The sequence below is a fragment of the Phascolarctos cinereus genome, unplaced genomic scaffold (genome assembly GCF_003287225.1).
Source record: "Phascolarctos cinereus isolate Bilbo 61053 unplaced genomic scaffold, phaCin_HiC Scaffold_2;HRSCAF=192, whole genome shotgun sequence".
NCBI lineage: Eukaryota > Metazoa > Chordata > Mammalia > Diprotodontia > Phascolarctidae > Phascolarctos > Phascolarctos cinereus.
Genome location: NW_027555625.1, coordinates 110,677,581 through 110,701,387, shown reverse-complemented (window position 1 = coordinate 110,701,387; position 23,807 = coordinate 110,677,581). Strand labels below are relative to the sequence as shown.

The 23,807-nt window shown below is 33.9% G+C and overlaps 1 protein-coding gene across 4 annotated transcripts in view; it reads left to right on the top strand.

The window, feature by feature from the left end:
- Positions 1 to 23,807, top strand: part of USP34 (ubiquitin specific peptidase 34) — a 313,170-nt gene that overhangs the window by 179,475 nt on the left and 109,888 nt on the right. For all 4 annotated transcript variants that reach the window (XM_078149535.1, XM_020985492.2, XM_020985490.2 and 1 more), the window contains 12 exons: positions 386 to 540; positions 2,823 to 2,936; positions 4,493 to 4,592; positions 4,740 to 4,899; positions 9,974 to 10,100; positions 10,191 to 10,338; positions 14,016 to 14,116; positions 14,707 to 14,916; positions 19,590 to 19,715; positions 20,237 to 20,359; positions 20,475 to 20,558; positions 21,043 to 21,129. In XM_078149535.1, the coding sequence (XP_078005661.1) occupies positions 386 to 540; positions 2,823 to 2,936; positions 4,493 to 4,592; positions 4,740 to 4,899; positions 9,974 to 10,100; positions 10,191 to 10,338; positions 14,016 to 14,116; positions 14,707 to 14,916; positions 19,590 to 19,715; positions 20,237 to 20,359; positions 20,475 to 20,558; positions 21,043 to 21,129 (1,535 nt within the window). The remainder of the gene's footprint in view (positions 1 to 385; positions 541 to 2,822; positions 2,937 to 4,492; positions 4,593 to 4,739; positions 4,900 to 9,973; positions 10,101 to 10,190; positions 10,339 to 14,015; positions 14,117 to 14,706; positions 14,917 to 19,589; positions 19,716 to 20,236; positions 20,360 to 20,474; positions 20,559 to 21,042; positions 21,130 to 23,807) is intronic.

The window sequence follows — 23,807 nt, the reverse complement described above, 5'->3', positions numbered from 1 at the left end:
TACTTAGCAAGTGGCACTTTCTGCCATGCTTTATAAATTAAAAAAAAATTAATGATGTGTGTACATGGTTATTTTGTACTTAAAAGTAATTTATATTAAGATGAACTGTTAATTTTATTTAAATAGTCTTGAAATGTTTTCATTACTGTGTTTACTATATTCCTTGAGATCTCATTAGTGATTCTTGATCAGTGAATCATTTGCTCATATTTTAAGGATCCAATCAGGCATAAGATATTTTGTGTATCCTTCAATTTTAGGTATTTGCATATAGGGAATACATTGGAAATGGTTTATAAGAGATGTGTGTGTTCATTCCATTTGTATTTCTTTTATGGGAGGAGCCCTCTTATCCATGAAAATAAAAGCTTCTTTTTATATTTAGGGCTAAGTTTAGAACAAGTCGACATTTTGTGGCACTGCTTAGTTGAAGATTCTGAGTGTTATGATGATGCACTTCACTGGTTTTTAAATCAAGTTCGCAGCAAAGATCAACATGCAATGGGAATGGAAACTTACAAACATCTTTTTCTGGAAAAGGTATAGAAATCACTTTGCACATGCTTTAAATTTTTCTCTCATTTTCTAGGATTCTTTTTTTTATATCATTGTTCTCTAAATTTCACTTTTATTCACTTATTTTCCTTTGTCACGTGTTTTTCCACATTTGTACATCTTTGTCATATGCTGTTTTTTCTCCATTGAAAAAAATGTTCAGTTTACCATTTTTTCTGGTGATTTAATTACCAAAAAGAAATTATGTGTGTGTGTGTGTGTGTGTGTGTGTGTGTGTGTATGTTATTTTTCCCTGAGAATTATCTATATAAAATTGAAAATCTGTATGTTAACAATGTGTGGTAAATGTTAATAAACTAGGAATATTACTTTGAGGTGAATAAATGTGCTTTGCATACATTCTTTTACTTGTAGCAAAGGCACTTATTTTAAATTGCCATTAAAATACCTTTTATTCTTATTAAATTATCCATCATAGGAGGTCAATGAAAATTTTTTTTGCCATTGTTAGTAACAATACTAGTGTAATCTAGTTTTCCATTTGTGATGCCATTTTAGAACATTAGAGCTCTGATTATGTTATTTTGCTGATATAGTGAGTAGAATGATATACCTAATCAATTTCATCTGGCTGCAGAGCCCACTTCTTTTCCAGACATCCTTGGTTTACAGGCTTCAAGGACACCTCCGCTGTAAGAGTGGGGATGTTATTTTAGATGATTTCCTTGTACCTACTAAGTGTACAGTAGCATTGTCTTATTCCCCATATTCTGTTCCTCTTGAAGGGCTGAGTGAGTGATCTTCTTTTTTCAGTTAATGTCTATTAATATTGCCTTTCATCATCGGAATGACGAAGAGTTGACTGTAAACGTGAATAATAGTATTTCTTTCCTCATTTCTCATTTTTGGAGAATCAGGAAATGCTTTCCAGGGTATTTTAGTAATTCTCACAGGTCTGTGTTACGATAATTAAATGCTAGTGCCTTCCAGGATAAGCTTTGACACATCAGTTAGATGATGTGGTTATAAATTAGTGATTATGTTAAGAATAGATCTCATCCATCTTTATATTCATCAGTGATTTCTGTTCAGAAAATTGCTTCTTTCACATACATTGTTTGGATTATGTTAAATGTAACTTAAACATACATTGTTAAACCTTCATCCTGTTTTTCACAAGAGATAAATCCATTTATAAACTGTATGTTTATATAATTTTGCTTTGAATACCTAGTAAAATATAAACACCTTCTTGGCAAGGACTATTTTAAATTTTTCATTTGTTATGTTTCCCCCTAAATACACTATTCTTCTGAATTTCCATGTTTCTTTTGAGGCTAGGTACCATCTTTAAACATACCTGTATTCTAAACTTTGAGTCATCCTGAACTTTTTGTTGATTCTGCCTCCACAACATTTTTTATGCATACCATAGCTTTCTCTCCATTCATATAGCATCTTTCTTAATTCAGGTCCTTATTACTTCTCATCTGGATTATTGAAATAGCTTTTTAATTGATAATCCTATCTCAAGTGTCTCCTTTCTCCAATACATAATCAACAGATACAAAAAGATTCTTCTAAATTACCACCTGCCCCTGCTCAGTAAATGTCAACAGTATATTTAGTTCCTTTTGTATGTTAAATATTTTGCATTTAAAGTCCTTTACAGTGTTGCTCCAGTCTACCTTTCTGACCTTGTTATACATTATGCCCCCATACATACTTTATTGTCCACTCCAGGTATCCTTCTTGATAAATCTCACATATGATATTCTCATGTCCCATCCCCATGCCTTTGCATAGGACATCCCATTCTTGGAAAATGTTCCCTCCCTACCCCTCCTTCTTAGGATCTCTCCTTTGAAAGCTCAGCTTAAAATTTACCTCCTACTTTTGGTCATTCCTGACCCTTCCTCTTAGTACCACCTCACTCCCTGACCCAACCCCTTCATGCCTTGTATTTATTTTGTCAGTGATTTTGTGTGTGTGTGTGTGTGTGTTGTTCCCCCTAATAAAACATAGGTTTCTTGAGAGCAGAGGATGTTACCTTTGTGTCTTTGCTTTAGCACAGTGCTGGCACATAGAAGAAACTTGATTCATGCTTATTGATTTTTTTTCTTTTTATCTTTGTTGCCTTGCATTTCACTTATAAAATTCTTATCAGATTGAATCACCATAATCTCAGCAGATGATTGTCTGGGTTTTTTTTAGTGGTTTATTGTCACCAATATTCTCTTCTAGATAATTTGAAATACAAATTTATAAATTTCATATTTACATTAAGATATCTTTATTTTATTTAGATGCCACAGCTAAAACCTGAAACTATTAGTATGACTGGTTTAAACCTGTTTCAGCATCTTTGCAACTTAGCACGACTGGCTACTAGTGCATATGATGGTGGCTCAAACTCTGAGGTATGGCTTTGGGAACTTGCCTTTAAATGTGTACTTGCTTGTTTTTCTGTACTTATTTTTATTAAGATCTTTTTACATAATTAAGAAGAATTCATTTTCCTATCCATTGATATCTTTCTCTTTCAAAATTTTGAACTAGATTTAGTAGAAATCTTTATTACTAAAACCTTGCTAAAATTTTAGTGTTCCCTTTTAATTTCTTAAAGATAGTTCCTTTTATAGTTAAGATGGTACTAAAATATTTTCTATCCAGAGCCATAGAAATTTCTGACATATTGATGAAAGATGTATAGAAAGCATGATTTTAATACTTGGATAATCCTTCAATTACATTTCATTATGCAGCTGCTATTTCTTTGGGATCTTGGTGTATCCAAGTTATTTCATGGTTGTTGGCAAATACTTGTTAAACCTAGACAAATTATTCTAGCCTGAAGTGGCTGTTTGGATTACAAGTTTATGAACTTTAACCAGCTTCAGATATGTAGGCAAATCGTCTTCTCCGATTCCCGAGGTCCTATCATTTATCCTAAAGAAGTCAGGAGAGTTGTCAAATTCACATCTACTATCCTGCTTTGCCCAGGGCAACTCCCTGACCTCCCATTAAATATTAACCTGCTTTTATAGAAATCTCATTATGTAATAAAATTGATTGGCAACAGTTTTGGTTGATTTCTTTATAGACCTTAGTGCTCTGTATCACTTTTAAAAAGAACAGTTAGCAGATATTGAATGAAGGAGGTCCAAGGACGATCTGTGATTCTGTTTGCCAGTGTTTTCCTTAGTACATGTTCCCACCTCTGCCTCTTTGTATTCTTGTTCTTTTAGATTAGGTTCTTGATCATCACTCTTTTTTTGAACTTTAAGCATGTTATTATTTGTACTTATTTATTCAAGCTAACCACAAAAGTTTTAGTTAAGTAATAACTCTTCTGTATAGATTGTATTTCTGCTCATCTGAGAGTAAGTTGCAACCATTTAAAAACGTATTGCTGCCATGAGAAGAAAAAATTTATTTTTTATATTTCTCACAAAGATTCCTAACTTTTCTGACTGGTTCTAGTTACAATTTCATTTTGTTATTTCTAGCCTAGGGATAGTCAGGTAGAAATCTATGTAGTTAATGAAGTACCCACAGTGAGTTGATTGAAGATTTCCCATGGTAGTTTGTTTTTGGATTATGTTAAAGTAAATGCTACAGTTTTTAAAAACTTCTGTATGTGACATAATACAAGGCTTTCTGCAGTACTTTTTTTTTTTTGCTAAACCACTGTAAGATTATACCTATGTGCATTGGTTTGTTTCTAGCCAGACAAACTGTATAGGTCAGCTTCCCTAGCTCTTGGATTACACTTCAGCTATAAGTTAGAATTTTATTAGACATATATAGAAAACTTTGTATTACTTAAACTTATACATTCTAAGTCATTAAAATACCTCAAACAGGCATTATTCACAACTAATAGGCCATAATTGATCACTTGAGAAAGTATTAATATTTTTAATGCCATGATTGTCAGAGTAGTTTGATAAATATCTTACATTTCTCTCTATAGCTCTGTGGTATGGACCAATTCTGGGGCATTGCTTTAAGAGCACAGTCTGGTGATGTTAGTCGGGCAGCTATACAGTATATCAACTCCTATTATATTAATGGTAAGAAATTTAAGCTATATTTGTAATAATGTCTAAAATTAAGTGGAAAAAATATGTTCTGTTTTATATTTGGCAGTTTTTCATAGTTTTGAAGGTAGACACGGCTCTTTTTAAATTCATGTTTTTGTTTTTTAAATCCGGTTTTAGGTAAAACAGGTTTGGAGAAGGAGCAAGAATTTATTAGTAAGTGTATGGAAAGCCTTATGATAGCCTCTAGCAGTCTTGAACAAGAATCACACTCAAGTCTTACCATTATTGAAAGAGGACTTCTTATGTTGAAGACACATCTGGAAGCATTTAGAAGAAGGTAATTTTTCAGTAACACATTTCATCTAATTTCATTTTTCCTTATATTTCATACATATACAAAAATAATACATATCTTGGATCAAATGAAAATTCATGTGAAATAGAAACCATGATTATATAAACTACATTAGTAATGCAGATGATTTTGTTGACAAATCTTTTTTTGTTTTCTCTAGGGTAGAAAAGAGCAGTAGTTGTTGAATCATAGGACCTAGGTTCAAATTCTGCTTCTAATGTTTATTGCCTGTGTGACCACTCTGGACCTTTCATAAGTCCCTTTTAACTCTTTAACTAGGGTCCTATTTTTGGACTTCAGCGTTTTAAAATATATTGTAAACCTTTTGATAATGAATAAGCATGAGGAGCGCTTCTTTATTCCAATTATGGACTTTGCGGGCAATTTTCACTTTTCAAAAACTTTCATTATAAATTGTGTGTAACTGAAAGGGAGAAGATGAATGAGAAAAAAAATCATCTAGCTGCAGGGACATATTTGAATATGTCTTCAGCAGCAAAATTAAATATACCCACACAATTCCAAGAAAGAATATTGACTGATTTCCTTTGCTTTTTTCCTCCTAAAATTGTTGATAATATTTTCCATTTACATTTCAGGTCACTATAGAAACATGACCAAAATATTCAATGCTAGTCAATATTCTTATAAATAATTTAGACCTTCATTGTGTTCAGTGCAAAAATAAAATATATTAACACTAATGAAAATATTGGATAAAAGAACATATAAAGAGAGTGCTTTTATTAAGAAATGTAATGTTTTTCATTGAGTTCATGAATAAGTTAACTATTAAGAATAACATTAATAATATTTAAAACCATTAAGAATGACTTCTTCCAACCAGCCAAGACTTAAATATTAATTTATTAAAAGTATCAAACATTTTCATAATTCTAGATTTTCTCTTTTTTAAAAATATGCCAATTGCCGAACAGTGTTATTTGAGTAAATGCAAATTATTTGGAAATTAGTACTGGAAGAAGGAGTTGTTGAGTTACCTTGGAGAACTGTAGTAAATAACAAATTCCAACACAATAATAAGTTAAATTTTTCTTTGAAGGAACTCATTCTGATAGATAATCCATTGCCTCATAATGTTTTAACAGAGTTAAAAATATTTTTTCATTAAACTGTGTATTGATTAAAATTCTATACTTTTATTAAAGTATTCTCTGCACAAGTGTTCAGTGGTTATCTTCTAATTTATTAATGAAATAGTTCACTGTAGCGACCTAGATATTTAGAGTACATGTTGTTACACTTTATTTGTGTAGCTAATGGAATTTAATATCTGATTTGGGAAGGGTTAGAAAATGAAGGATTTGAATTAGATAATGTCTAAGGTCCCTTTCCAGTTTTGAATCTGTAGTCTTTATAGTACCATTTAATTTAAATCCTATGTTCTGTGAAACTACAACTTCATTACTTTGAAAATAGTTAAATATTTTCTTTTTAAAAATATGCCATGAGCTATTATTTGGTATAATTAACATTGTTGGAGCGATTAAAAAGGTGTCATAATTCAGAGTGCCATGTATTTTGGGTATTTTCAAAGTTAACATTCTACTGTAATAAGATAAAGAAGTTATTTTATGTATAGATTTCTCATATGAGAATGAATAATAATTGACTGCAAATTGTAGGGAATTTCTGTTTAGTTTTGTTTCCAGTTGTTAACATTTATCTTACAAAACATAATGACCTATAGCAGTGCTGTCAAAGTCAAGTAGAAATGGTTCTCTGTGGGCCACATATTGAGTTAGAAAATCACAAATTAACATCATCCATGTGATTTCATATTTCTGTTTTTAATTTGCTAAATATTTCCCAGTTATGTTTGAATCTAAATTCAGCTTGCCCTAGGCCCTGTGAGTTTGACACCTCTGGCTTATAGCGATTATAAAATATTGAATACCAAGGCTCTCTTTAGGCATGTATCAAGTGCTCACTTTGTCAGGCATTGTGTTAAATTTTCCAGGCATAAAGACAAAATTAAGTAGCCTGTGCCTTCAAAAAACTTACATTTTATGGAGGAAGGAGAGCATATTTATAAATAAATATATTTAAAATGCATACAAATAAATACAAAGTAAAATTTTGGGGCAGTAGCAAATCAGAAAAGGTTTTATATAGAAAATGATACTTGAGCAATATTTTTAAGGAAACTATATATTCTGAGTCAAAGGTGAGATGGAAAAGCAGTCCAGGCATAGGGGAGCCACTTGTGGAATATCAGCAAATAACATTTTCTGTATGATTAGTATTAAAAAAAAGTTTGTTTTCCTGGACTACAGAATGTAAGAATTTGAGATAATGTATAACCATGGTTAGAAAGGTTTGTTGCATACAGGTTATGAAAGGCTTTTACAGATAAACAGAAGAGTAATATTTGATTCTAGTGGTAATAGGTAATAGGAATCTGTTGGAATTTTTAAAGTAAACTGTTAGAAAACTACTTCATTGTTGAATTTAGAATGGGTTAGAGAGAGGAGGTACTTCTGGCATGGAGACTAATTAGACGATGTTTCAGCATCGGGTTATGAACTAGAGTGGTGACTGTGACTAGATTGTAAAGGACAGGTATGAGATGTGGTGGTGGAGGTTGACATGACAAGATTTGGCAAGTTACGTGGGGTGAAAGAGTAAGTATTTAAGGACAGTTCTGAGGTTACAAATCTTTGTGGCTAGAAGGTTGCTGGTGACCTTAAAGAACGTAGGATTGGGTGTAGAAGGGATGAAGATAACAAGATAACCATGTTTTTCAACATGGGTTTGAGATGTCCACAAGATAGGCAGTGTGAGATATCAAGGAGGCAGTTAAAGATAGTGTGACTAAAACTCTGGAGAAAAACTAAGGCTGGATATGTAGATTTGGAATTATATGATTTGAGATGATAATTAAACGTGTGGTGGCTGATTTGGTTAATAAGTGAATGCTAGAATATAGAAAGACTCCAACAGGGCCCACGACTGAACCTCTGAGTATTCCCGGGTTTATAAGATGTGATATAATTGTAGAACCAGGAGAGATAACTGAGGAGAGGTCAGTTGGGAGAAGCAAGAGAGAGCAGTGTCAGATGCTGCTTAAAGATCAAGAAGCCTGAGCCCTGAGAAAACATCATTAGGTAGAACTTGGAAAATGAGATTAAAATACAAGTGATATTTTGAGGGAAAACTGAGTGATAGAGGGATTGAATGGGATGAGGAGGAAGACAAAAAAAAGAGGTATAATGCATAGGGCAAATGAAATGATACATTATGATCTGATGGGATTTCAAAGCTTTTGAGCATTGAAGTAGAACACTTGTAGATCATGTTTCTGTTTCATTCTGGAAGACAAAATCAAAAATGTAACCAACTTTGTTTATACTTGATGTTGAGTTAGGGAATAGGGCATAGGAATTGAGAAGTTTGAGGAATTGATAATTATTAGGGGATTTGAGAGGCCATGCAGTCCCTTAGTATAAGAATGGGAGTTGAGTTGGAGAGTCCTATTAGCCTGTTACTGAAATTCTCTACAAAGGAGGGAGAATGCCGTGGAAGTAAATGGCCACTACTAGAATCTTGATTAGATGATACGTTTGAGTGACGTGAACATGAAGGAAAGAGAGGTTCTTAAATGATCACAGCAAAAAGAGAGTCTGGAAGTAGATGTGAATATGAACTGATGCGACTACTAATTAAAATTTTCCTGACAGTTTTGTAAATTTAATTGTTAAATATGTGTAGCACCATGGGGTAAACTTTATGTTTTATGTTGATAGAAACTAAAGGTATGCTGTCTTTTTTCAAAAGGTTCTTCTACCCTAGAAGATGAATTAGAAATTTCACAAAAGACTTTTTCTACAACAGAAGTGAAGTTATATAGAAGTTTAATTACTGGCTGACCTATTTGACAATGCAGTTCTTCCTCTCTAGCTCTGCTAATAGATGTTTGATTGAGGATCTCTCCAAGACAATATCCACTCATTCCCCTTGGTTTCTGTTACATGTGGTATTTGCTTTAGATATTGATTATCTGGACCTATGCCTTTATTCCCTATATTTAGTTGCTTTGAAAGCTGAGTTATGGGTAATATTAAAAAAAAAGTTTCTATGCACCATTTTAAACTTGGCAACATGTATGGGATGTTCTACAAAGATTTCATTTTCGCTGTTAATTGGGGGGGGAATATATGTTTTACATGCTACTGTTAATATTTTAAAGAATTTATTCATGTGGTTGTTTCTGCATACCAGTGCAGATCAAGACCCCTCCACAACTTAAGGGAGGCATTTGAGTTTATGGTACAAAAATTTGTCAACTGGTAATGCATTTTATGGCAGTGAGCTTCTCAAAATTTACTGAGGTCAATCCTAGTAGGACAGAAATTGCTAAAGCCTTTCTAGTTCAATAGAAGCTAGCTGAGTTTATGCACTGCTGGCTTAGCCACTGGGAAAACCTACTTATAATATGATTATAATGGATAGTTTTTACCTATTTTAAAAATGAAACTTTTCTATTACTTTTATCTGTACAGACTGTTTTCTATTTCTAATGTCAAATTTATTTTTCTCCTCAAGGAAGTAAAATAGCAGGTCAAGATTTTGCTTTTTTATGCCAATTTGCAGAGTGTTCTCTGAGTATATTCGCAGCGTATAGGCTACCATCCTTCTTCCCCATTATGTTGATTGTAGAGGCAATCTTTGATTTTTTTTTTAATTGAGATTTCATTTCTAATAGTTTATCTCTTAAAAAAATAAGTTTGGGAACTAGAACCATTTGCATATATGTGTGTACTTGCATGTATACATAAATTCCTTGTATATGTTTAGTTCATTAAATTTAAATTTGACTTTGAAAATCAATATTTAAATTTAATTTTGATTAAATGGTGGCATAGACTAAATTAGAATATATTTAATAATAAGTTACCATTTATGTAGAATGTTAAATTTCACAAAATACTACGTATTTCGTCTCATTTTATTCTCAATCAGCAAATCAATTTTAAGAATTTTTATACAACAAGAAAATAGAAGTAATGTTCTATATGGTCTTTATATGTTTTAGGTTTGCTTATCATCTGCGACAGTGGCAAATAGAAGGCACTGGTATTAGTAGTCATTTAAAAGCACTTAGTGACAAACAGTCATTACCACTAAGAATTGTATGTCAGCCAGCTGGCCTTCCTGACAAGGTAATAGCACATTTGATTCCTAAAATAATATTATTTCCACATGCGAATGTTCTTTCATATTTTTTAAATTGGTCATATTTTGTATTTCAGATGACTATTGAAATGTATCCTAGTGACCAGGTAGCAGATCTTAGGGCAGAAGTAACTCATTGGTATGAAAATTTACAGAAAGAGCAGATAAGTCAACAAGCACAGCTTCAGGAGTTTGGTCAAAGCAGCAGAAAGGGAGAATTTCCTGGTAAGTGGCAGTTCTGACGATCATCAGCTCATTTTTCTTCTCTCAAAATTGATGATGCCCACATCCCACTGACTGGTCATATTGCTCAGCTTGTAGGACATGGGCAGAATTTCCAACTATCCTGTTTGAAAGCCTGCAATCAGATGAAGTGAATAGCCAAACCGAAAGCAAAACCAGTGTGTTAGTACACCAAAGAAGAAATACTTGTTGATTGTAGCTTCATCTTCATAGGATACAGATTTCTTTGTTATACTTTTTTAGGCTTATGTGGATTATATAGTTGATCAGTAGGATTCATTTATATTAGATAAGTAAAACCCAAGGGACAGTGCTACAATTTTTAAATGACAGCAAGAGAGAGAATCATTCTAGGGAAAACAAGGGGGGACGTTCTGGGGAAGTATTTAGAGAGCAACTGGTAGGATTAGTCATTAGAATGTGAAAAGATTCTTTCTTCAAGGGCAGGGAAGAAGAGGACAGGACCAAATACTTTTATAACCATTGTCAAAGAAGTCCATTTGGTTTAGTACTAAAATTTATTGACATAATTATAAGAGAAAGCTATAGATGCCTCTTCACTAAGGATACAAGGTAGTTTTTTCAGCAGTGGATGAGTCCCATAGTTTTTGGCATCCTCATGTAATTTATTATATTTATCTTCCCTCACTTTCTTGAAAAGTTTCTGATACGTCTTTTATAGGATTGAAACTATTAATTCCTTGCCAGAATAAAAGGCAATTTTATCCACATTTTTTTTATTAGAGCTTTTTGGGAAACTATTCACCAATACATTTCTAAACATATCTGTGACAAAATTCACATAAATTTAAAGTTGTTAGGGACCTTAGCCACCAGTTAGTCTAACCAATATGCAAAAGGGATCCCCAGTATACTATGATAAATAGCACTTTATATATTATACCTGACATTTGGTCATTCAGCTTCTGCTTGAAGATCTCTCCAGTGAGGGAGAAACCACAGACTCTCAAGGCAACTCACTGTATTTTTGGTTTTCTGTAAATGTTAGAAAGTTTTTCTTATCCTTAGGCCCAAACTTTCCTCTTCACAGCTTCTACCCACGGTTTTAGTTATGTTCAATGGGCCAAACAGAACAAGACTAATTTCTCTTTCATAAGAAAGCTTTTCAAACGTTTTAAGAGTGCCATCCTTCCTAAGTCTTTTTTCTGCAGGCTAAATACCCCCAGTTCATTTAGTGAATCTATATATTGTTATAGAATCTGATCTTAAAGTGTCCTTTGCTATTCTGGTTGCCTTTCTTTTATTATTCTTAAGCTATAGAATCCCCAATTGAATATATTTCTTTGGAAATGGTCTGACCAGGGCAGAGCATATAGGGATCTTCACCTTCTTATTCCTGGAAACTATGCCTACCTTGAACCCTGGGGTAGCTAGGTGGTGCAGTGCATAGAGCACTGGGCCTGGCACCCAAAAGACCCAAGTTCAAACCTGACCTCAGACATTTGCTAGCTGAGTGACGCTGGGCAAGTCACTTGACCCTTTTGCCTCAGTTTCTTCTTCTGTAAAATAAGCTGGAGAAGGAAATGGTAAACCACTCTAATATCTGCCCAGAAAACCCCAAATGGAGTTACAAAGAGTCAGACACAACTGAAACAGTGCAGCAACAATAAAATGCATCTTCTATTGTAGCCCAAGATTACATTAACTTTTTAGTTGCCACATCCCACTGCTAATTCATATTCAACATGAAGTTCATTAAAACCCCCAGAACTGCTTTCTTCTAAGACTTCCCCATTTTGTACTTGTGAAACTGATTTTCTGAACTGAAGTTCATACTTTACATTTTTCCTAGTTGAATTTAATCTTTATAGATTCAGCCCAGTGCTTTAGCTTCTCAAGAACTTTCTGGATTCTAACACTAATCTGTAAGCTGCTGTTGTGTCATTTTTAAGCTTAAAAACATTAAGCAGCCCAGAGCCAAGCAGAAATCTTTGGGACTTCCTGATGATGCTCTGTGATGAAATCAATCTTTATCAGTGATTTTTGGGAAAGAGATCGTATGCTTTTATTTCAGCTAGGTGGTGAAGTGGATCCAGTGTTGGAACTTGGAGTCAGGAAGCTAATCTGAGTTTGACTTCTGTCTCAGACATTTGATAGCTGTCACTTAATCCTATTTAGCCTCATTTTCTCATCTGTAAAATGGAGATAACAGTTGTATTTACCTCAAAAGGTTGATGTAAGAATCAAATGAGATAGCATATTTTAAAGACTGTATGCCATAAAGTGCTATATAAATGCTAACTAGTTATTAATGTGGAGTGATTTTTTTTTTCAATGTAGGTACTCTTCTCTGTTATTTCCCTCTAACACTTAGATGATTTCATTAGTTTCTTTGAACAGAAAATAATTTTCTAGCCAATATTCTAATGACAAGTCTTTTCCAATTTGTTTAGGTTGGTCCATGTTTAAGGAACATGGAAAAGGAAAGAGGATAGATTGAAATTGTTCTATAAAATAAAGCATTTAAATTCTTCTCAAAACAAAGAGAGGAACAAGTGGTAGGAAATAAGCAATAAGCAACATTTAGCTGTGCAGAGTACACTCGTTTTTCTTAGCATTACTTTTTACTCAAGGTCCTGATCCTACCTTGTGATCCTGATCATTTCTTTATGTTTTCTCAACTTCTTGATATTTCTCCCTTTTTCGGCACTGAACTCACCAGGGCAGAGAAGCTTTTTATGGTGCTTCTTGCAGTGGAACACTTGCTCAGGATGCTAAAATAAAAGTACCGTCAATGCAGGAGAAGATTCTTACCTGTAAAATGAAGAAACCTAGACTAGATAATCTCTAATGTCCCTTCAGGTTTTTATATTATGATTTTAAGCCCTGCAGGCATCCAAGGATTGAATGAAGTCTGAGGGTCTTGGTTGTAAGAATACAGATTTTGATAATGATATTGATAGAATTTCATGGATTTATTTATTGGACATGTGAATTTTTTGTTCTGTGAATATTGATACTCTCTTTCCATTGTACTCCTTGTTTGATTTTTTATAATATACGTTCCTTTGATTTGAGTATGAAGAAATTTTAAAAAGTTTCAAATCGGCCCTTCAGAGATGACAATGCTTGTTCTTTTCCTCTTTCATGACTGTCTCAGTCACATACCCAGTTTTTCTTTTTCTTTTTTTCTTTTTCTTTTTTTTGGGAGGGTCATGGCACTATTCCTTTTGCTTCTGTTTCTATGTTTTCTAAGCCCTACTATTCATTACTGTCTACGCCGTAAAACCTGGTTTCCTTTTTGGTTAGTATATCCCTTTTCTTTAGATTGGTGTAAGAGGAAGTAAGTGGCAGTGGGGGGAGCAAATTATTTAACAACTGGAAGCCTTCCTTACCCTACTCATGAAAGCTTTGTGATTCCTATCCATAACTGAAAGCAGTTGTAGGGCTGTTTAGTTATACTGGTACTGGAAAGCTGTTTTGTAATTGCTTATCCCTCAGATAGCAAAACATTTACAAAAAAGCATCATTAACACACTGTCTTTTACTTTCACATTTTAGGAATAGAATGAATAAAACTTAACTATTAATAGTTTTGCTGTTTCTTGCTCTCACTACTCTTTGAAATAGGTAATTAAAAAATATAAATAAAGACATTTCCTTTAAAAAGTTCCCTGAGTTGTTTGCATTTTTTCAAGGTGGTCTCATGGGGCCTGTGAGAATGATTTCATCTGGACATGAACTAACAACAGACTATGATGAAAAAACACTTCATGAACTGGGATTTAAAGATATGCAGGTACTCCTTGTAAAAGATATTTTTAAATTTTCATGGCATGCTTACATTTATTTTCATGGATTTGTGGGGTGTGATTTCTGGTAAATTCTATTGAATTTGTTATCATGCCTATTTAATATTTGCCTCTTGGAAAGATATTATATTCCCACAGAGATCTTATATGTCAGAAACAGCTCTCTGACTTTGTATTTCTGAAGCGTAGCCACCTTCTATTTTAGCTGTAAAATAGTACCAGACAGGTGCGTTTATTAAAATAACATTAAATTTTTAAATAAATTATACAACCAAAGTATAAATATTTAACTGATAGGCTATTTATTTGTTAAAATAGTGTTAGCCATTACATTTTATTCTATTGTACTATAAGCATAGTACTGTAGGATACCTCTAAATGAGAGAAAAGTTTAGTCCTGTCTTTTTTTTTCCAAGCAAATAGTTTATTTCACATACCTGTTTTCAGTCTTTTTTAAAAACCATGCAAAAAAAAAATTTCTGTACTGTTATTTATAAACTTTTAGAAAATCAATGTTTAACACATAGACCACAAAATGGAAATGATGATTGTTCCTTTCTGCCCCCTCCATTTGTAGATGGTATTTGTATCTCTGGGAGCACCAAGACGAGAACGGAAAGGGGAAGGTGTTCAGCTACCAGCTTCTTGTCTCCCACCTCCTCAGAAGGACAACATTCCAATGCTTTTGCTTTTACAAGAGCCTCATCTTACCACTCTGTTTGATTTATTAGAAATGCTTGCATCATTTAAACCTCCTTCTGGAGAAGTGGCAATGGAAGATACTGAGGTGATTAATTCAGTTTTTTGTTTCATAGGACTTTTTAAATTATTTGGATTTGGAGGATTTTTTTTCTCCATATTTTTAATTGCTTTAAAATGAGAAAAATATGTAACTAGCTGCTTGTTTCCGTTGTATCAATCTGCTTGAATTCTTTCCTTAATTTTTCTAGGAATATAAGACTTTCACTAGTTCATTAGTATGCTTTATTAAGCATCATCTATAGAATGCTTTGTGAGCCATGGAAAATTACCGGTAAAGCTAAATATAAGTACAGTGATTTCATGCTATAAAAAGAATAGGGACAACTAGGTGGCGCAGTGGATAGAGCTCTGGCCTTGGAGTTAGGAGGACCTGAGTTAAAATCCAGCCTCAGACATTTGACACTTACTAGCTGTGTGACCCTGGGCAAGTCACTTAACCCCAATTGCCTCAACAAAAAAAAGGCCAAGAAAGAAAGATAATATTAGATTTCTTCCCCCTCATTGATTGGTAGGTCTGTGTAGGTCTTTCCTATCCTGTTAAAGGGATTCCTTGCACATGTAGTGAGGAACCAGTGAAGTAGCAATTGCTTTCAGATTCTTTACCAGCATAGTTATCATAGTCATGTAGTATAAAATCCTTCTGCTTTAAGTCTTTTCTTTGTCCCATTCCAACTTTTTGTTCCTTCTCCATTTCACATAAGTGTTTCACATCCTGCCCTTCCCCATTTCTTTTTCTTTCTTTCTGTCTCCCTCCATTTGTCTCATTTCCCTCTTTTTTCAACATCTCTCCCTCTTCTCCTTCCCCCCTCTTTTTATCCTTGTCTCTTTCTACCTTTCTTTTTTTCTCCCTCTCTCTCTTTCTTTGGTTCATTCATTCAGTAAACATTTATTATACACCTAGTATGTGCCAGGTATTGTGCTAAATACTAGGGATACCAAAAAAGAGGCAAAAAGACAGTCCCTGCTTTAGAGTATTTATAATCTAATGGGGGAGACAACCTGCTAGGAAATATATACAAAGCAAGCTATATACAGAGTAAATGGGAAATAATTAACAGAGAGACGGTACTTGAATTAAGAGAGATTAGGGACAGCTTTTTGTGGAAGGTAGGATTTTAATTGGGACTTACAGGAAGCCAGGGAGATCAGTGGTGATCAGAGGAGGGAGAGTGTTCCAGGCATGTGAGACAACCAGAGAAAATGGCGCTAGCTGAGAGATGGAATATCTTGTTCATGGAACAGTCAGGAGACCAGTGTCACTGGAATGAAGAAAATGTGTGGAAAGATAAGAGGAGGATAGGTTATCAGAGGCTTCGAATGTCAAACAGAGCATTTTTTTATTTGTTCCTGGGTGTAATAGGAAGTCATTGGAGATTATTGATCACTTTAATGGCTGAATGGAGCATGGATTTGAGTGGGGAGTTACTTGAGGCAGGCAGACCCACCAGCATGATTTTGGAGTGATTAGGTCTTCCACCTGAGTGGTGTCACTGTCAGTTTCATAGGAGACAACAGAGAGGGGATTCAAGAGATTTTGCAAAGATGAAATTGACAGCCTTTGATCACAGATTGGATTGGGGGTTAGAGATAGTGGAAAGTCTAGCATGAATTCCTAGTTTCTAGCCTGAGGGACTGGGAGGATGGTGTTGCCCTATATAGTAATCAGGAAGAGAGAGAAGTTGAGGGGGGTTTAGGGGTATAAATAATGAGTTCCGTTTTAAATATGTGGAGTTTCAGGGACAGCTAGGTGGCAAAGTGGATAGAGGACCAGCCCTGGATTCAGGAGAACCTGAGTTCAAATCCGACCTCAAACATATAACACTTACTAGCTGTGTGACTCTGGGCAAGTCACTTAGCCCCATTGCCTAGCCAATAAATAAATATGTGGAGTTTCAGATGTCTACTGGACATTAAGTCTGAAAGGTAGTTGGAGATGCAAAATTGGAGGTCAGTAGGCAGATTGGGGTAGGAAAGGTAGGTTTGAGAATCATCAGTATAAAGCTTGTAATTAAATCCATGGTAGTTGATGAGATTAGTTCACTTAGTGAAGTGAACTAATATAGAGGTAGAAGAGAAAAAGTTCCGGGATAGAACCCTGAGAGACACCAAGAGAGTATGCTATGGAATAGGATTCAGCAAAAGAGACAGAAAAGGAGGGATCAGATAGGTATGAAGAAAAGTAGGAGCACACTGTGTCCTGAAATTCTAAACAAGAGCGTATCAAAGAGGAGAGGGTGAACAACAGTGTCGAAAGCTGCAGAGAAGGCAAAGAGGATGAAGACTGAGAAAAAAAAGCCATTGGGTTTGGTAAAAAGTAAACCATTAGTAACTTTGAAGAGAGCAATTTTGGTGGCATTATAAGACCATATTGTAAGTGGTTGAGAGGAAAGTGAGGGGAACAAAAATTCAGGCACCTATTTTAGATGCATTTAACTACAAAGGGCAGAAGAGTTAGAGGACGATAGGTAGCAGGCATGGTAGGAATAAGTGAAGGTTTTTTCAGGATATGGGAGCCATGAGCATGTTTGTAGTCTGTAGAAAATGAGCCAGTAAGTCAGGGAGAAATTGAAAGTAAGTGGAGTAAGGATGACAGAGTAGGCAGTCTCTTGAAGAAGCTGGGATGGAATAAGATCACTTGGCAAAGTAGAGGGCTTAGCTTTGGTAGAGAGTAAGCCCACTTTATCATGTGAGACAGGAGTGAAGGAGGAAAATATGGCAGAAGGCACCTGAGTGATAATAAATGAGGAAGAAGGGAAAAGAGGGAATTCACAATGAATAGCCTCAATTTTTTCTATAAAACGTGAGACAAAGTTTTCTGCAGAGAGGGTAGGGGTTGATGAAGCCATGGGAGGATGAAAAGGTACCTCTTGGTTTTTTTCCCCATAATTCTTAGTCTTAATACTCCTCTGGTTGTCTTAAGTTTCACTTTGTATTCATTCCTCTATTCATACTGTAAATATAACAACTTAAGTAACAAAATGTTTTTACCATAAACTAGAACTACCGCATTTAGACTCGAGTACTGCTACAGCTTCAGGTATGATTATAGAGGAGATAGGAATGGCACTGAAGAGAACAGAGTTAAGGAAAACAGCCAAATTACACCAAGCATACATTGAGGAAATTTGTGTTAGAGACAACACATTTGTCAGGGCGTTCAAGGGGAAAAAACAGATCTTAGGTCTTATTAATTCCCTAGAAAGGCAACAGGCACATCAACATATACCTATCAATATGCCTACTTTACATTCTATACTAAAACTTCTAAATATAGGCATTTAAGGCATCCTTTATGAATATATTAGTTCGAAATAGGCAGGCTTTGTGAGCAACATTCTCCAGTTGACCATTCCAATACTGTCATGAAGTTGACTAAAAGATAGGATACAGCATCCCACTGTAGTTATTTGTTTACTGTGAAAAAGGATTTGTTAGAGCAAAAAAGTGCTTTAAAATCAAGGCTCTATTCCATCAAGATATCTCCTATCCATGCCTTAAAAACATACAGAATTCCTTAAAAGATACAAAAGAAATAATGTGGTAGCATTACAATGATAGGCAGAAAACAGAAGCTTACTCACCAAAAGTGTTTATTAGTGTGATGAATTTCAAGTTGAATAGGTATTCCCTGTGGATATTGAGTTCCTCCCAGTGTTCCTCTTTGCAGATGATATAATGGTTCTAAAAAGCCTGAGAACATTGCAAAACCTCCTCCAAGAGTTGCTATGGCCATAAAAATTATCACTATCAGCCAGACTTTCGTTAGCCTCCCTGGTATTGTTTTGTTTTGGTTTCAAAAGCTTTTGATATTATTTGAGATTCGATGCTTTGCTACCTACCTCAGAACTTTTCATGCATTTTTAGGAAAGTCCTTTGCAAACTTTAAACTACTATGTGAATCTGGTAGAGAAACATATACCAATTATACATTTCAGTACAGTTTAAATTTTCCTCCCCTTCTTCCCCGCCCCCCCCGCACCTAATGTAGTCTCCCTACAGAAAGTTAGCACTCAGCATATATTGTTGAATTTTAACCCAGAGAGTTCTTAGAATAAAATAGAAGTTATCAGTCTGATTTGAAAAAATTCCAGAATAAAATTGAAAGTCTGAGGGGAAATTTCCAGAAAATGGTTTAGTAGTACATCCAATATATTAATTATGATTACTGAACCATTATAGTCAAGTAAGTAGTTTTCTTTGTTGTTCTTCTAGACCCCTAATATTATTGCAAATCCAATTTGTGAATTAATAAATTGTAGAAGAAATGTCACATTTGAAACTGATTTCTTTTAGAATATCTTGTTAAGACCATGGTGTTGTGAATGATTACGCACACCTGTAATCCTAACTGTGGAGGCTGGCTAACTCTGGTGAATCCCTTGGGTTTCAGAGTTCTGAGTTTCAGTGGGGTTAATTCTGATTAGCTTTCTGCATTAAGTAGATCTGGTGAGCCTCTCCTAGCAGAGGGCATAAGCATAAGCAGGAACCAACTAGCCCAGGTCAAAAAAACCAGAACAATTTAAAGCTTTCATGCCAGTGAATGTTAGTATTGGAACCATGAGCGACTGCTACACTTTTAGCCTGAGTGAAATAGGAGAATCAGTCTCAATTTTTAAAAAAAATTTCATTAAACTTAAATATCTAATAAGAACATTCTGTATTTTTGCATTACATTCTATATTACTTTTGTTTTTCTAGAGTGCAAGATGTGAAGAACTTCACCTTCATGCAGAAAATCTATCCAGACGTGTCTGGGAGTTGCTAATGCTTCTTCCTACATGTCCTAACATGCTACAAGCATTCCAAACAATTTCAGATGAGCAGGTGAGCCCATAGGGTTAAGTCTTTATTTTAAGAAAACATTACTAGTTATGAGATCCTTTATTAAAATAGCCCTTTCAAGGATTTTAATCTTTTCTCTCTAGGTACATGAAAATAATTGCTGACTGTGTCATACACAATCATAACCTCTTTGAGGAAAAGACCAGCAAAACTCCAAACTAATTTTAATGCATAAGTGAAAATCCCAGCTCTGCCAGTTACTGTAGATTTGATTGTGTGCAAGTCCTTTACCCTCTGGGCCTCAGATTATTTTCTTATAAAATGAAAGAGTTAGGGTAGATAATCTCTTAAGATCTTTCTGATTCTATTTTTTTGTGACCAGATTTCTGGAAACTTTAGTTTGGTCCTTGGTCTTAATGGAGTCACTCATTAAAGATTTTTGTAACCCATTTCAGGGAGTGTTTGTGTTTGATCATTGATAATTAGTAACTCTTTTTTGAGCATCTATTTTTCCTTATTACATTTAAAACAACCTGAAAACCACATTTTATTCTTATTTGAAGGGTAATGATGGGCTTAATTGGAAAGAACTTCTAAGAATAAAGAGTGCTCACAAATTGTTATATGCACTTGAAATCATTGAAGCATTGGGTAAACCTAACAGAAGAATAAGGAGAGAGTCTACGGTAATTACATTCCACTTGTCATCTCTGTCTGTAGCTCTGAAGTAAAATTTTTCACAAATTGACTTTTCTAGTCTCAAGTGATATTGCTTGTAATAAGTTCCCTTTCTTTGTTTAGGGAAGTTATAGTGATCTTTATCCAGACTCTGATGATTCAAGTGAAGATCAAATAGAAAACAGCAAAAATACCTGGAGTTGCAAGGTTTGATTAAATTCTTTTGACTAATAGTGATTGGTGAACATGATCTATTACTTGATTTAATTAATTTCAACAACTGTGTTTCATTTAAAATTTTATTTTAAAGGCTATTAAATGGTTAAGATTTTAGAAAATACTGTTATTATTTTAGTGTCAATTATGAGAATCTACCTTCTTGTAGTTGTTACATCTTGAACTCCTTTTGTCAGCAGTCATGCTATTTTTCACAGTGAAAATGTTAGGAACCCCGTAATTCCTGGAACTATATTGTTAATGTAATTTTAGTAATTGATAACTTTTGCAAAAGCATACTTTAAAGGGCCTTACTTCATCTTTTTATCCAAAAATTATATTGATGGTATGTCAGCTAAAAACTGCATCTGTTAAAATGTTAAATTTTCACTTGTGTCAAGTAATTTTAGCAGCTAGCAGTTTTTTAATTACAGTATATAACTTTCTTTTCTTCACTCTTCTAATTTTCATTCAGTTTGTTGCTGCTGGAGGACTTCAACAATTATTAGAAATTTTTAATTCTGGAATTCTGGAGCCTAAAGAGCAGGAATCATGGACTGTGGTAAGTGAAAACTGTGTTTAACCCTATTTGTAAGCTAACTCTTATGTTGTAAACATTTCCTTTGTCAATAGCACATACAGTTTGTTCCAAGAATTTTGTTGCAAGGTCTGTATATATTAAACATGTAGAAATGACAAATTTTAAAGATGTGATATATTTGATAAGTCATCTGTTGTGGGGTGAAGATGATTTCTCTAATCCATTATAGTCAGTTTAGCAAAGATAGAAATGTTAGTTTTGAAATGTCCTTTGAGCTAATCGTAATTTACTAATTTTAGCTGTCATAATTTTGAATATATAATATGTAACATGAATCGTAATATTAATCTTGATATAAGTAGTTTTATTTGCTTGTTTTTCTAACTCACATTTTACAAGCACTTATAAGATAAAAATAACTGTATACTATTAAAATTTTTAAATCAAATAAACATAATATTGGAAGATCTCAAGGAGAACCTTAATTCTACTTAGAGCCATATTTTAGATTTCTGTATTTTTAAAAATTTTATGAGATAAAATAAAATGCTGCTTTGTTTTTTCTTTCCTATCTGAACTTTACAGAAATTAATATTTTAATATCTCTTCTGATACCAAGATTTCTTGACAAGTAATATAGTGCTAGCACTGAGATAATGTTATTAAGGTCAAGAGGTAAAAAATAAAATTCAATAAGTGCATAAATTTGTGCTTTGGCATAGTTTTCAATATTTGTCACACAGGCAGGGTTTTTTTTTAAAATTAGAATTAATTTTACAATTTTAGTTTTTTTCCTTTTTGCTTTTAAAGTAACAACTTTTATACTATCATTTCTATTCAGATAATACTGTGCCTGCATACTTTGGGTATAATGAGACCCTTACTACAAAGGAGTTTACAGGCTATCAAGGGAGAAATAAAACGTCTACAAGTACCCTGGTATAGGATGCTACACATAAGTTTTATAAGAGCAGTATAGGGTATTTTGAGAGTTCATGGGAGAGAGAGACAGTGGTCTTTCTGTATCTAATTAGGCATAATCATTTTAGGGCAAATAGCATATCAATCATTTAATTCAACAAGCATTTTTAAAGTGCCTTCAATGTGCTAGATTTTGGGGAATTATGAGAGAAGGCACTAGTAGCTGGGGAATCAGCAAAGACATAATATCCCAGGCACAGGGGAACATTCTATGCCAAAAGCATTTGAGCTAGAGAGTAAAAAATAGTATTTTGATTGTCACATATGAGAACGGCCACTTCAGGTAGAGTAAAAATGCAATGAATTTTCATAAGATTGTAGAATTAGAGCTCATAGGGAGATTAGAGATCAACTGGTCCCTCGTTTTATAGATGATGAAACTTAAGGTCATTGAAATAAAATGACTACATTTGTGCAATCAGATTGGTAGTATAGTGCAAAATTAATCTGAGTTAGTAGGAAACTGGGAATATTAGTTGGGTTGAGGGAGATGGGTATAGATCACACCTTGAATAGTGGTAATAGTTTGTAGGGTTGGCTGATATGTTTATACATTGCTTTAAAATTTGTAAAGACTTTACATAGGTCGTGTCATTTAAGCCCCACAATAGCCATGTAATTTATTCTACAAGTATGATTGTGTCATCTATAGATGAAGGAGCTCAAGTACAGAGACATTAAATAACCTGCTTTTGGGTACACATTGAGACATAGAATCTGAACTTACTTCTTTCTGAGTTCAATAAAAATTGCACTTCTTTCTGAGTTCAATAAAAATTGCTGTCAGAGACCCATGAAAGGTTGTTGAGCAGAGAATTAAAATGAGAAGAGTTATGCATTCAGAAAATTATTTTGACAGCGGTGTGTACAATTGTTTAAAAGCAGTTGGAATTAGGAGTCAGGAACAATAGCTAGAAAAGTAACCTTAAGAGGATATGCACACAAGATTGTATGATTAATTACATATCATAGAGAGGGAAGAGTCCAATATTATAATCATGCTTTTTTCTTTAGTGCCTTACAGTTGTTTTTCAGATTAGAAACTTTTTTTAAACTGACATGCATTTATTTTGTCTCCTACTTTCTCCCTCAGTTGGGTGGTAAGAGGGGATCCCTTGTAACAAATACGCATTGTCAAGCAATCTCCAAACTGGCTTTGTATAAAAAAGTTTATCCTAGTCTGCATCTTCAGTTTCTCACCTGGCAGGAGCTGAGTGGTACTATGTTTCATGACTGGTCATCTAAGATCCCAATTGGTCATTTGCATTAATCATAGTTCTTAAGTCTTTCAGAGTTTTTTATTTTTAAAGTGGTATTATATAAATTGTTTCCTTAGAACTTCTTGATGAGTCCAACCCCCAAGAGCTAGGGTCTTTGTTTTTATCAAACACCAAATTTACTTACTTTTGTATATTGTGTTCTAATCTGTTACACTGATCAACTCCTCTACTTTTTCAACAGCACCAAATTATTTTGATGATTACTATATTGTAGCTTAGTTTGAGATCTGGTATCACTATACCTCCTTGCCCTTTTTCATTATTTCTCTTAGATTCTTCACCTTTTGTTGCTCTAGATAATTTTTTTTTTATATTTCCCCCAACTCTGTAAAGTAATTCTTCGGTAGTTTTGCTTGGTATGACATTCAGTAAGAAAATTAATTTAGGTAATACTGTTATTTTTCTATTCTCTATTTAGCTCTGTCTTTGTTAACATGG